This window comes from Tinamus guttatus, unplaced genomic scaffold (assembly GCF_059628265.1).
Source record: "Tinamus guttatus ecotype Peru unplaced genomic scaffold, ASM5962826v1 Tinamus_guttatus_pri_ptg000123l, whole genome shotgun sequence".
Lineage (NCBI taxonomy): Eukaryota > Metazoa > Chordata > Aves > Tinamiformes > Tinamidae > Tinamus > Tinamus guttatus.
The window spans coordinates 1,974,130-1,987,474 of record NW_028288657.1 but is presented as its reverse complement, the minus strand read 5'-3'; the positions used below and the strand labels follow the sequence as shown (position 1 = coordinate 1,987,474).

Genomic DNA, 13,345 nt, shown 5'->3' with positions numbered 1-13,345 from the left:
CTAGAGCTGCCCACCCAATTAATTAACACATTAGTCCATGTCCCCTGGAAGGTGCCGCTCGGGGTCGGTGCCATCAGCAGGTCCCGACCGTCCGGGCCAGGCGCTCGCGGAGGTGATGGGCAAAGTCCACTTGAGTCTGTGACAGCACCTGGTTGATGATGGTCTTGGGCAGCCACCCCTGGACAAGAGCAGAGGGTCAATCCGGGGAAAGGCAAGATCCAACAGGAGAATTCCAGAGCTTTGCTTTGCCGCAAACTTACCTTGAGGTCGATGCTGAGGAGCCACGTTAACTTGGTTTGGGAAGGATTGCCGGACACTGGGCGCAGGACCATGCACATGGGGCCGTTCTCAGCTCTGTGTGCAGACAACGTGTGACTTAATCCCATCACCACCATTAATGTTTTAATGAAGCACTATTTTTGCTGCTGAAATTTGCAATTAAAGCAGCTTTGCGCTCCAAAGTAATATGAATTTGATTGTGTAAGAAACGACACTCTTTGGATTTCTTCCCTCCGGAGGGAAGAAATCCAAAGAAACAAAGAGAGTAATGCATAAAGTGAGAGCAAAAAAGGTACCTTATAAATCCTTTCTGCTCGGGCATCGCTCCGAACGTCGTGGCCATCCCGGCCAGGACGCAGGTTGAGCCGCGTCTCTTGGAGCAGCGGACGCTGACGAAGTCCCGCGGCCCCACGATGTTCCCGGCAGCGGCGGCCGCTTTCTCGTGGGTGATCACGGTGTCTTTCCCGATCTTCTGCAGAATCTGCATGGTGGAAAGTCACAACATCAACTTTTGAGCTATAAGCAACAGCTACTTCTCTTTTACTTGGATTACTGCATGTCCTAGCACACACTCCAATACATGCTCCTGCTGTAATAATTAACAGTCTTCACAGAAACAGTGTTTGTTTCCACCCAAAATATCAATCTCGAGCTAAGTTGAAAAAAAAAGATCTTACTCCTGAAATTGCCCTTGTTTCAAGAACAAGCTGCAAAACATTGAGATGCTTTCCTGCATGTTGGGACTATTTTAAAATAACTGGACAAACTTTGCAGTTAAGCACTAGACAGTTACTTTTCTATAGGAAATACACATGTATTTCACTGCAAAGGGAACTCTCAGTCCTCCAGCATCACTTCTGCTTCATGTATCAGGTAAAGCATGAATTTTACCACTGTCTATTTTCTTAAGAGCTTAAACTCCAGTCACACTTTATAACTCCTTTCAGCATGGTACTTATTGTTTAAATAGCAATTAGGAAAGCACTTTTCCTCTTTCTCCCTTCCATTAAAAAAAAATTTGCTTAATATATTTTAATATTATATTTTAAGCAAATGAATACTATACTTTAAACAAATAATGCTATCTTTTAACACTCTAAGCAAATAAGGCAATAAAATATAGTATTATAGTATTACAGTATTTACTAATACTATAATACATTATAGCATTACTAAAATATAGTATAGTATTATTTGCTTAAAATATAGTATTACTTGAACAACAGTACAAACAAAAATGTGAAACTTCAACTTGTTAAGAAATATCCAGGCTTCAATATAGACAGTAGTTAAAACCCATTCCGGATAAGCTCATGAAGAACATGATTTCAAGGACTTTCCTCTAAGGATTTTGAGATTCCTTTCAAAACCAGTCAGAAATCAATTGTTTGGAAGGTATAAGGATTTTTAAAGCATTGGGAGAATAGGCCAATGTCTTGAAAACATAATTGAGGAAGAAAAAAAAGCAATTTGGAAAGGGCTAATATAAGTTTTGTTTTGAGCCTCACATGTCTGAAAAATTAACTTCTCAAAAAAAAAAACGCAATTACTGCAAAATGAGCTTTTTATCAGCATTAAAAAGAAAACAGCCAAGGCAGAAGTCTGGCTGATCCATTCCTAAAGGAACATCTGGCTGATCCATTCCTAAAGGCACAGGACGGATGGAGAAGTGTCCCCTATCACTGCTGCAATGGGCAAAGTCCCTCTCAGGCTCCTATCAAAGCTACCTCGAACGAGAAGGAGCTGAGGAGCCCCTGGAGCGCGTGTCCCACCTTGACCTCCTGCACGTTGGGGTTCCAGTCCCCCATCTGCTCCATGTTGTCCACCAGCTCGCTGTACACCGCGTCCAGGGGCTGCTCCACCACCACCTCCAGGCGGAAAACCTTCCCCACGTCCGGGAGCACCTTGCTCAGCACTTTGTCCCCGTTATCCTGCGGAAGGGAAAGGCGGGATCAGCACGGCCGGCGTTCCCGGCAGGACGAGCCCGGCCCGCCGCACGCCGAGCTCCTACCGCCGACGTCTCCGTCTTCCAGCCGTCCTGGTCGCCGAGGATGCTGAGCGACTTCTGGAGGGCTTCTTCTCCTTGCTTGATATACGACATTTCCAGCTCGCTGAAGGGCTTCTCCTCCAGCCTGGAGCCTGGAAGCGTTCGGATAAAAAGCAGCATGACTTTAAGATTGACTCAATTCATCACAACACCGGATAACGCTCATCCAGATCATGTAACCGGCACAGGGAGCCTCAGGAATTAAGTTCATCTCTCCCGATCCATAAAAGTGGGGCTGGAGCCCGGTCTGTGGGCACTTACCGAGCAAGGAGCTTCTCCGGCGAACGTGGTGGATCCAGGCGCCGGGAGCGGCGCCGCGGCGGGACAGTCTGCTCAGCTCCTGGCCGAGCGCCGCGGCCGCTTGTCGCCGTAGACCTGCGGAGAGAGCGGCGCTGAGCGGAGCCCGGCGCGGCCCAGCGGGGCAGGCGCCGCGTTGAAACAAACACAAATTCTAACAAACACCCTCGTTCGCCTCCTTTTGCTGAAGTCCCTGCACACGCACAAAGTTTTTGCTATTAAACTGCTCTGGAACAGGCTGTAAAAGTCACGTTCCGCCCCGAGTCCGAGCTCCGGTGCATGGGGACGGGGGATGTTCGTGCAAATGCCGAGGAGCATCGAACCCCTCCGTGCTCACAGGGCAGGGGAAGGTGCTCGGGAGAGGCCAGAGGAAACGGGACGCAGTAACAAAGTCCTCATGGCCAGAGAGGATTTATCCCAGGCGGATCCGGATAGGGCTCCAAACAGGCAGCGGAGCTCGACCCGCTTTGCGGCACCATCTCAGATGCTGCCGTTGGAAACGCCACGAAACCACCCGGGAGCCGAGCAGGGACACGAAGCCTTTGGAAAACTCAACCCGGGGGGGAAAACGGCACCGGAGCCGCGCGCTCGCAGCCTCACCGGTCACGTTGCGCAGGTGCCGGTAGGAGGTGGCAGCGCAGAGCTTGAAGGTGGCAGGCAGCATGGTGCTCTGGTTGTTGTCGGTCCGGGTGCCGGTTGCTCCGGTTGTTGCCGCTCCGCGTGCCGGTTGCTCCGTGTGCCGGTTGCTCCGCGTGCTCCTCTGCCGCGGCCCTGGGCGCGCGCGCCCTTAAATGCGCCCGCTGAAGGATGCCGCTCGTCAGCAGCGCGATAAGAGCCGTCACTCGGGGCAGGCCGGGCCGGGGCCAAGGCCGGGGCCGGCCCCGCGCGCAGGCGGCCGCGGGGGCCCCGGGACGCAGCTGCGGCCGCACGTGCACCCGGCCGCGCTCCACGGCGAGCAAAGGGGCTGGAATCGGCGTCCAGAGCCGAATGAGGGCAGGGAAGGAGCCCCCTGCTTGGAAACGGGCTCCTAAACGAGCTCCTGGGCTTCTTTCCGGGACACGTCCCTGCAGGACGGTGCGGGACACGGATCCCTGCCGGCTCCAGGGGCGTCACCAGAGGGTAAAACGGCCTTAGGAGCCAACGGGATGAACCCGGGGATGAAACGGCCACGGAGCCTCCATGGGGGCTCAGGCGGACACGAGCGCACGGGGTCCCCCGCGATGGGAGGGCCCCCCGCTGCCCCCTCCCCATCCGCTTATCTCCCGGCGGAGGCTCAAGGACCAAGTGACATTTCTGGGATGAGTTACGGGCCGGGACGGCAGCGCCCGCGCGGGCCCCGGCCGCTTCCTTTGACGTCAGCCCCCGCGCCCTGACCTTCCTCCCCGCTGACGCAGGAGCCGGGGGGGTCCCGCGGCGGCCGCGCGCGTTCCCATCTCACCTGCAGCCGGGAGCCCTCGCGGCGCGGCCGGGCACCGGCCGAGAGCCGACGGAGACGCCACGGGATGAGGAGGAGGACGGGAAGGGGCTGGTGCATCCCGGGGCTGGTGCATCCGGGGATTGGTGCATCCCGGGGCTGGTTTTTGGGGGAAAATCCCCCCCGCCATCTCCCGGCTGCGGCATCCGCACGGTGCTCGCGGGAAGCTGCATCCCGGGAGCCAGCAGGGACTGGTGAGGCATCGAATAAGACATAAAACATAAATAAGACATAAAGAAACATAACCAAAGGTCCCTGCGCGCGGTGAATGCAAAAATAAATGACGTGGGGACGTGGGCTGGACACCCCCGACCCACGTGCACCAGCCGCCCCGGCCCCCGCGCGCCAAGGCCGCCCGCAGGCTCCGCGGCCGCAGATAAAACGAGCGCGGAGGTCGCGATAAGATAACGGCGGCGCTCGGAGCGCTCCGGCCCCGCGGGATTCCCGCCCTTCTGCCGGAGAGGAGGCGGCTCCGCGGCAGGAGATGGTGCTGCCCATTCCCGAGCCCATCCCATTGGCATCCCGGTATCCCGCACCCCGGGTGGGCGCCGCTCAACCTACCACCGCCGCGAGCTCCGGGTGTCCGCGCGGTGCCCGTGTCCATGCGGAGCAGCCGGGCCTTGCGCGGTCCGGGAAGCCGGCGCCGGTCCATATGGGAGAGCGAGGATGGAGCGCGGCGGCACCGGGCCGGGCTCCGGGACGGCACAGGGAAGGACAGGGAAGTCCGTTGGCTGCGGGGGAGGATGGACAGAGGGGTGGTCAGCGGGTGCCACCGGCTCCGACCGCGCGGAGGCTCTGGGAGCTCCGTCTCCATCATCTGCCCGAGCGGAGCCCGTGGCATCGCCCTCATCCCGCTCCGCAGGGGATGGAGAAGCTGCCCTCGCTGTCAGCTCGCGCCAGGCGGATGTCCTTCCCTATGGAAAACCGCTCCGTGTCCCGCGTGTCCTTGGAGGAGGCAACGCGGGGCTGCGGGTCGGCACGAGCCGGGGGGCCGCGGATCTTCCCGCCCGGCCCCATCCCGCGCTCCCTGCGCCCGGCACGAGGGCGGCGTCGGGATCCCGGCCTGGAGGCGCTTCGTGACCACGGTGCCGAGGAAGGGGCGTCTGCCCGGCACGGAGGGGACACGGCGAGGAGGTGCCGCCCGCCCCGGCGTCCTGCTCACCTGTCCCCTCGCGGCCTCCCGGGTCGGAGATGCGGACGTGGCCTCCGGAGCCGCGGGCCGGGCTCCTCTCCCTAGGAACGGCCCCGAAACGGGAGGGCACCCGCAGGGCCCATCCGTGAGGTGTCACTCGCCGCCGTCCTCCAGGACGTTCTCCGGCCTCAGATCCCTGCAGGAAAAGGGGCATGGGCGGCTGAGCGCGGAGCCAACGGGATGTCTCTGGCATTCCGACGCTCGCGGCTGCCGGTTCCGCTCCGGCTCCCGGCTCAGCTCCTGCGGACGAGCTCCTCGCCCGTCTCCTTGTGCTTCCCATCCATGGAGCGCCCGGCCTGGGCCGCAGCTCAGGCAGCTCCTCATCCCCATTCCTGCTCCGCATCCTGCTCCCGGTCCTTATCCCCGCGCCCCTTCCCAGCTCCATGTCCCCATCCCGGCCTCCTCCGCCGAGCACTCGGCTGCAGCCTCCTGCGAGCACCTGCGGAAACCGCCCGGGAATGGGGGGAAGAGCCCGTTTCACGCAGCTGTTCCCTGTTAACCAGCACCTGGAATCGCCTCCCAGCAGCAGGGAACGCGCAGCAGCTGTGCCGGGATTGCAGCTCCGTATTTCAAACTTGCTGGGGCAAAAAAAGCCGGATTTCAGGCTCTGGCTTTGGGAATGGCGAGGTCCAAAGCATCGCTCCCACACCTAGGGAAATGCCGGAGTTAAACTCGGAGCTAAGCACATCCCGGGGCTCTGCCCAGCTCCCGCAGGGGCAAACCCATCGCTCCGGCTCCTGCTCCAACCAAAGCCCAAATTTTCCCCTTCTCTCCCTTTCCGGAGGGGAATGCAGAGCTCCCAGCCCTGCTTGTTGGCCAAGGGCTTTCATGGGAATGGAAAGGGGGAATGGGAACGGGATACACCGCTCACTGCCCCACAGTGCTCCCAGGCTGCTCCATCCCGGGAGAGCTTCCGCCCGGCTCCGCGCTGGGAAGCTGGGAGCTTCTCCAGGGAGCACCAGGGGCTTCCCGGTCCCCGGGGTGGGGATCCTGGCACCCAGAGCCTGGGATGCGGGAAACGAGATGCGGAGCTGGGACTGGGGTGGGATGAGGAGGGGAAGAGGAGTCGCGTGGGGGACTGGGAAAGGGGACTGGAATAAGGAGCAGGACAGGGAGCTGGGAACGGAAAGGGGAGCAGGAGGCGAGGCCAGGAGGGGGGACACGAAAGGGGGAAGGAGCGCGGGGATTGGGGAGCGGAGAGGGGAGCGGGGGGCCGGGCCGGGCGCTACCTCCGCGGGCCTCGAGCGGGGCGGCCACGACGTCCCCGAGCTCCATGGCGGGGCCCAGAGCGGTCCCGGTGCTGGTCCCGGTCCTCGCGGGCGCGCTCCGCCGTGACGTCACGCGCCGCGTCACCGCGTGGGCGGAGCCTCGCGGCGCGCTGCGCCGCCAGGGGGCGCCCCCCTCCCTCAAGTGACGTAGCGGGCCAGGCCCCGCCCCGCCAGCTGTTGGCGCCATCCGCCAGCCCCGCCCCCCCACATCGGGGGCTCTGCTTCAGCCTCCAGATGTTGGGACCCCACCAAGACCCATCCAGATGTTGGGGCTTCACCAAGCCCCTTATTCCCACCCTGGGGGCTCTAGTTCATCCCTCCAGATGTTGGGGCTCCACCAAGCCCCATCCAGATGTTGGGACACCACCCATCTCCCCCCCAGTCCCATATTAGGGGCTTTGTTTCATCCCTCCAGCTGTTGGGGCTCCACCAAGCCCCCCTATTCCCACACTGGGGGCTCTCCAGCAGCACAGCCAGGAACGAGGCCGGTCCTTGCAGGAAGCGAACCAGGCAAGAACTCAGCAAATCCCGGGCAAATGGGGCACTGCCGCGATCCAGGATTTATTTACAGGTCACGGAACGAGCACATTTGCCCAGAGTCACATATGAGAAGGAAATAAAAAAGAAAAAAAAAGGGCTTTGCCTCCTGAACATAAATCTCACTCTCGCCAGAGCATTCGGTTCCTTCGAGGACAACCGAGCGATTCGCTCGTCCTTAGCAAGGCTCTTGTGAAGAGAAACTAAAGGCATTGCCTTAACGGCCATGGCCTGTGGAAGAACACCTCAAAATAAAGATATCCTTGGCAGACGGACCTGCCAATGCGACCGTTTTCCATGCGGAGCTCCGGAAAGGGCAGCTAATACTCGTCGAGGGTGTCGGCGCGCGGCACGGCGAGGCCGCGCGCCTTCAGCGCCTGCACTTTGAGCTTCTCCGACTCGTGCTTGGCCTGCTGCTCCAGCCGCTGCTCCTCCAGGATCTCCTCGATGGAGACCTGCTGCAGCGGGGTGTCGCTCTCCTTCTCCAGGTCCTGTGAGGGACACGGGAAGGGGACGCTACGGCCCGCAGAATCGTGTCTCGCAACGTGGCTCGGGGCGACCTCCGCGGCTCATCTTGGTGTTTTGTCCCATTTTGCCCCATTCCCGCAGGTTGCCCGAGCAACTGCAGGGCCTCTATGGATCCCCTATGGAGCCCATAGGGCCCTACGGACCCCCCTGTGGCACCTATGGACCCTATAGACCCCCTGTAGCTCTTATGGATCCCATGGACACCCCCATAGTTCATATGGAGGCCACAGGAAGCCTATGGATCCCTCCATGGTGCCTATGGACCTCTATAGTCCCCATGGCGCCTATGGGCCCCTATAGTCCCTATGGACCTCATAGACACCTGATAGCCCCTATGGAGTCACAGGAATCCTATGGACCCCCCTGTGACACCTATGGATCCCATGGACCCCCTATAGCCCCTATAGACCCCATAGACACCTGATAGCCCCTATGGAGCCCATAAGGGTTCTGTGGTCCCCCCTGTGACACCTATGGACCCCCTATAGCTCCTATGAACGCCACAGACCCCTGATAACCCCTATGGATGCCAAAGAAACCCCGCAGATCTCCCTCCCGTGGCACCTATAGACCTTATGGACCTCCTAGAGCTCCTACAGACCCCCTATAGCTCCTATGGAGCCCACGGACCCCCACGAGCCCCTATGGGCCCCCTTGGCACCCCATAAACGCCCTGTGGCCCCCGCGGACCCCGCAGCTCCGCTCGGCCGCGCACTCACGATCTCTCCGAGCAGGACGACGTTCTCGCCCCGCACCACGAAGATGCCCCGCGGGATGTCTCCATACTTGGCGCCCACGTGGATGCGCTCCACGGTCTGGTGCAGCACCAGGTTGGCTGCGGGGGAGGCGGGCCCGGTTCGGGGAGGGGGCTCCGGGACGGCCCAACCGGAGCCCCGGGACCGGGATGAGGGGGGTGGGAACGGTTCCGGGGCACCTACCGAACTGGTCGATGCTGCGCAGGAAGCCGATGAGCGTCCGCCCGTCGCGCAGCAGCACCAGGTGCTTCTCTGCGGGGGGAGAGCGGAGCGGGTCAGCGGCGGGACCGGCACCACCGGGACCCGGCGGCGGCGGCCGGTTCCGCCCGCAGCCCCGCACTCACTGTCGATGTCCTGGATGAGGCTGGCCGTGCCCGGCATGTAGTTCATGGTGCCAGTACCGCCGGTGCCGCCTCCGCCGGGCCGAGCAGAACCGCCGCCATGCGCCGCCGGAACTGGCCCCGCGTGCCCGCCCCGGGGCGGGCCGGCGCGCGGGACACGCCCCCTTCGGGGAGGACACGCCCCTTACAGGAGGACCCGCCCCCGAGGACACGCCTCCTTCGGGAAGGACACGCCCCTTTCGCGGAGGACACGCCCCCCGCGGCGCCGCTGCCCCTTGGCCGCGGTGGGGGGGGCGGGCCCAAGGGCGTGCGTGCGGCTCCCATTGGCGGGCGCCGCGGCGGCGCCGGCAGCGATTGGCGCGGCCGCGGTGACGCGCGCCCCCCGGCCCCGGCAGCGGCAGCGCGGCCGCCATGGAGCCCCGCGGGTGCCCGTCGCGCCGCGGCGCCGCGCGGGCCTCGCCCTGGGGGCCCGGGCCCTTCTGCGCGACGGGCGCCTGGGAGCGGACGCAGGTAACGGCGGAGCCGCCGGCTCCCTCGGGGCTCCGCTACGGGCCCCGCTGCGCCCGGGGCACCCCGTTACCCCCGGGACGGACCTCCCGTTACTCTCGGGACCCCTCGCTACTTTCCAGGGCTCCCCGTTATCCTCGGAACCCCCCGTTACCTTCCAGGGCTCCCCGTTGCCTCCAGGCTCTCCCCGTTATCCCCAGGGCTCCCCGTTACCTCCGGCTCCTCCCTGCGCTGCAGCCGTCCCCACGTTACTCGGGTGTCCTGGCTGTGGACGGGCATTTTTCTCTGAAAAACAGGGAAAACAACCCGAAAATAATCCAAAAACAAGCGAGCTGGCGGCGTCCAAAGCACCGTTTTCACTTATCTTCACTTCCTGCCCGAGGTGACGTTTTTGCGGCACGTTTCTGAGCAAGGCCCTAGTCGGTGCTCCCGCTCCCTTGGCGTTCCCGGATTTCTTTTCCTGGTGTCCTTCCCGCTCCCCTTAGCAGCTGCTGTTTTTGGGAGGCTCCTCGCGTTTTGAGCTAATCCCGCCGCCCTTCTCCTTCTCCGCAGGCGCTGGATTCGCCCTACTCCAACGGCGCCTACGGCGGCGCCTACGGCAGCGCCTACCCCCCGTACGGCGCCGAGCCCCCGGCTTCCTACCGGCCCCCGTCCCCCGCGGCCCCCTGGAGCTTCGGCCCCGCGGATGCTCCGGCCGAAGGCTCCTCCGCGGGGCGGCAGCGCGGAGCCGGGTACTCCCCGCCGCGCGTGAGGGGCGGCGATCCCGGTCGGAGCGGCGAGCCGGGCTGGAGCATCGACCCCGACGGGCACCGCCTGGGCTTCGAGGCACGTGAATGGGTTTGTGTGGCTTGGACGGCAAACGCTGCCCTTTTTCATTGTAAAAAATGAAATTTCGTCGCTCTCCTCTCCCAAGAGGATGCGTCCGTGGGCTAGAAAAGCAGGAACTTGGGATTGAGTCTGAGCGTGGCTCTTCCCAGAGCTGTTTGGAGCGTTGTGGTAATTCTGGCTGATTGCAAATGACTTTGGGATGACGCTTGTGCTTTTGCCCTTTTCCTTGCAGACTCCGGGCATGCCTGTCCCGCAGTATCCGTACGGAGAAGCCGGAGCCATCCCGCAGGGCTCCGTGCCGCAGCCCCGGCCCCAGGAGGAGCCGTGGGCTCCCTGCGCGCTGTACGGGATGCAGCCGCGGTACTCGGCACACGGGAATCCCTTCGTGTCCGAATCCCGTCCGTCCTGGAGCAGCAGCGGGATCCCTCCTTGTCCTCTCTCACACGACCCGAAGGTAACGGTCGGTCTCAGTGCTGCGTCCTGGCTCTTAAATCCTTCTGCTTTCCTCAAAAGCTGGTTTGTCCCCTGGGAATGCCCCTTTCGTTGGCTTCTGTTAGCATGGAAACAAAGCAGAAGTTCTCCTGAATTCGGCCAGTGAAATCTTGAGTCACTGGAGAGCAAGATCCAGAGCTGGAATTGCAGAAAGGTGCTGGAGATAACAGATTTGCCCAGGCAGGGTCTGAAATGGGTCAGAAATGGGTCTCTGGCCAAATACGTCTCTGCTGTCAGAAATCCCCCCGGTGAAGAGGTGCGTGCCCCGTGTTCCTTTTTGGGGCTCTTAGAAGGTTGCTAGGACGTAGCACTGTGACATTGGGGCGCATGATGCTCTAGAAAACTGAGTCCCTTTCTGCCCTGCTCTCCTCAGCCTCCTCCCTCCCTTGGGCTCTCCTTGCTCAATGCAGGATGAGAGAGAAAACCTGCGATTTGGGGCAATGCACTTAAAGATTTTTTCTCTTCTGGTTGCAGGATTCTGCTTATGAGCAACTGGAGCAGAGCGGTGCAAACCCGCAGAGCCACTATCCCGATGTCAACCACCAGCACCTGGGGACGATGAGCGAGCAGAAACCACCTCTGCTCAATGCCAAAGCGTCCCCGTCCATCCCCAAAGTGCAGTACAGCGCCCAGCCCCACATGTATGGGGCTCGGAAGCCTTTGGATGGCCACCAGGAGGCAGCTTTTAGAGCTGGGGACCCGTCCTCAACAAATTCCGCAGCTATCCCGCCCGAGATCCAGAGAATCCTGCGCGTTATGGAAGAGGCTGAGCAGCTCGAGCAAGAGGTGGATGAATTTGTAGGGAAAAAGACAGAGAAATCCTACCGGCTTCTGGAGGAGATGTTGACCAAGTTGCTGCTGGAACTGGATTCCATAGAGACTGGTGGTCAGGACAGTGTTCGGCAGGCGAGGAAGGAAGCTGTCCACAGAATTCAGGCCATTCTGGAAAAACTGGAAAGAAAGGGCCTGTGAAAACGTATCGGTCACATCACCCAGCCAGTCCTTGAGGCCCCAAAGAGTTTGAGTTCTGTGAAATCTCAGCTCTTAAGCACTATTGACAATGAAAAAGCAATAAACGGTCACTTAGAAACACACGGAGATAGCCCGGCCCCAGCAAATAAATTGCCTACGGACAAATGAAGAGAGGATGGAAGCAGCCACCGAGTTTGGGGTATGGAAGAGCGGCACTGATTGAAGTAAGTTCTCTACCACTGTGGAGGCCTCTGTGGGTGTCCACGTGCTTTTCATCGGCAGGAGGAAACCGGATTGTACAGAGTAAAGTTCCCGATACCCGACCCAATCCATAGGTACCTCCTGGAGCCACAACAGGTCTCTGAATGGCAGGAATGTGCTGCAGATGGTGCCCCAAGGGCCCTGCGGTGACAACAAGGCTCCGGGCTGCTCCCGAGCTGCTGTCTGTGTTTTCAGCTGCCGTCCCTGCCACGGACACGGCTGCCGGGTGCCCCAGGCTCCCTTGGCTTGTCAGGGCGCTCGAGGGGCCGCGAGAAGGGACGCTGGCCCGGCCGTGTCACCCCTCTGCTGCCAAGAGGGGGGTTTGTATGGAAATAGGAACACGGACTGCAGCTCCGCCACGGAAAGAGACCGGCACAAACGGGAGCAACGCGAGAGAGCAGCCCTGAACAGCAGGATGTTTGGAAATGCTTTTTTGGTTCCCTCGGGTGAAATTCCGCTCTTTAATTGTCATGTCCTCTGTATCCCGCTGCAAATTCCGTGCTCGCTGGCTCCGCGTGATACGCGGGCAGGGAGGAGCCCGCTCTGCCATTAGCCTGCTGGTCCCAACGTGTTAAGTGAGTCATTAGCGTGCGCCACAAGATAATAAACCCTGACAACTTTGAAATGTCATTTTGTAATGAAGGTGTCTCCAGGTGGCTTTTCTTCATAGAGAAACCGGGTGTGCGAGAAGCCGGCCTGGGATTTGGCTGCAGGAAGGTCTGTCCCAGCCGTGGATGGTTGGGAATGGATGCGGTGGGGTTTGTGCCACTGACCTTTGTGTCCACTTGGATGTCCAGACCCTTGGGAATGTCCCGGGACCCATAAACGCCCGATTGCTCTTAGATTTTGTGCTCCTGCCAGGCCGAGCGAGCCGGGCTTTGGATTCAGCAGGAAATCCGAGTTTGGAGCGTCAGCAGATCCCAAAGAGCAGCCCCATGGCCGGTGCTGGGGCCAGGGGAGGGTTCTGGGTTTCTGCATGCAGAAAACACTGGCTCAGCCCCACTGAATGTCCCCTTTATTTCTCTGATAAAGACAGCAGTGTCAGCAGCAAAAGCTGTTCTTTGTGAAAAATAACCCCGGGGAGGACGATTTTCACACTGCTGGCGCTGCCTCTTCAACCCCTGGAGCGGAGAGCAGCGCTGCGGGGTCCCTACGCCCTTCATTTTATCGGGGAGGTGACAGTTTTTAATATTTTACCCCTGCTGGAGGGCTCTTGCCTCAGGTAAGGGGCTGTAGGTGGGAGGGATAAGGATTTCCCAGCAGGAGGAGCGCTCGGCCGGGAAAACCGGCCCCCCTCATCCCTGCATCCCTGTCCCGGCAGCTCTGGGACTCGTTTGCCTTTGGCTGCGATTTCATAAGAGCCCAAAGCCGCTCTCGGGGGTCAGGCTGGGTTTATTTGGTCTGTGTGGGCTGATTTTACCACGGGCCTGGCTGGAACGAGGGCAGCTGCTCTGGGCAAAGGTCGGCAGCGGCTCTGCGGGGCCGTCCCGGGGAAACCCTCGGGTCTCGCGGCTTTTGGGAGCGGGACCGGCAGCAACAACCAGGACACGGCGCTTCGCCGTGCCCA

General features: G+C 60.7%; 3 protein-coding genes across 3 annotated transcripts; 1 reads left to right on the top strand and 2 right to left on the bottom strand.

Annotated features, from left to right (window-relative positions):
- Positions 1-55: 55 nt before the first annotated feature.
- Positions 56-3,287, bottom strand: STAR (steroidogenic acute regulatory protein). Its single transcript, XM_010224079.2, has 7 exons — positions 3,224-3,287; positions 2,588-2,701; positions 2,291-2,418; positions 2,052-2,210; positions 576-760; positions 261-354; positions 56-178 (listed from the first exon to the last, which is right to left on the bottom strand). The coding sequence occupies exons 1-7, from the start codon at positions 3,285-3,287 to the stop codon at positions 74-76; spliced, it is 849 nt and encodes a 282-aa protein (XP_010222381.1). The 3' UTR covers positions 56-73.
- A 4,127-nt stretch (positions 3,288-7,414) lies between these two features.
- On the bottom strand, positions 7,415-8,847 carry LSM1 (LSM1 homolog, mRNA degradation associated). Its single transcript, XM_088521409.1, has 4 exons — positions 8,722-8,847; positions 8,561-8,629; positions 8,342-8,457; positions 7,415-7,585 (listed from the first exon to the last, which is right to left on the bottom strand). Exons 1-4 carry the CDS (start codon positions 8,765-8,767, stop codon positions 7,415-7,417), a joined length of 402 nt encoding a protein of 133 aa, XP_088377535.1. The 5' UTR covers positions 8,768-8,847.
- A 282-nt stretch (positions 8,848-9,129) lies between these two features.
- BAG4 (BAG cochaperone 4) lies at positions 9,130-11,552 on the top strand. The gene is made up of 4 exons (XM_088521505.1): positions 9,130-9,193; positions 9,764-9,972; positions 10,286-10,507; positions 11,020-11,552. The coding sequence occupies exons 1-4, from the start codon at positions 9,130-9,132 to the stop codon at positions 11,515-11,517; spliced, it is 993 nt and encodes a 330-aa protein (XP_088377631.1). The 3' UTR covers positions 11,518-11,552.
- Positions 11,553-13,345: the final 1,793 nt, after the last annotated feature.

Bases quoted from the DNA above. Each gene is read 5' to 3' on its own strand.
- LSM1 (XM_088521409.1), bottom strand. From the start codon at position 8,767: ATGAACTACATGCCGGGCACGGCCAGCCTCATCCAGGACATCGACA. The intron at 8,458-8,560 runs GTAGGTGCCCCG...CCTCCCCCGCAG, and splicing joins GCGCAGCATCGACCAGTTCG to CCAACCTGGTGCTGCACCAG. The intron at 7,586-8,341 runs GTGAGTGCGCGG...TGTCCCTCACAG, and splicing joins TCGTCCTGCTCGGAGAGATC to GACCTGGAGAAGGAGAGCGA.
- BAG4 (XM_088521505.1), top strand. From the start codon at position 9,130: ATGGAGCCCCGCGGGTGCCCGTCGCGCCGCGGCGCCGCGCGGGCCTCG. The intron at 9,973-10,285 runs GTGAGGGGCGGC...TTTTCCTTGCAG, and splicing joins CCGGGTACTCCCCGCCGCGC to ACTCCGGGCATGCCTGTCCC. The intron at 10,508-11,019 runs GTAACGGTCGGT...TTCTGGTTGCAG, and splicing joins CTCTCTCACACGACCCGAAG to GATTCTGCTTATGAGCAACT.
- STAR (XM_010224079.2), bottom strand. From the start codon at position 3,287: ATGCTGCCTGCCACCTTCAAGCTCTGCGCTGCCACCTCCTACCGGCAC. The intron at 2,702-3,223 runs GTGAGGCTGCGA...CTCTCTCCGCAG, and splicing joins GCACCTGCGCAACGTGACCG to GTCTACGGCGACAAGCGGCC. The intron at 2,211-2,290 runs GTAGGAGCTCGG...TCCCTTCCGCAG, and splicing joins GGAAGACGGAGACGTCGGCG to GATAACGGGGACAAAGTGCT.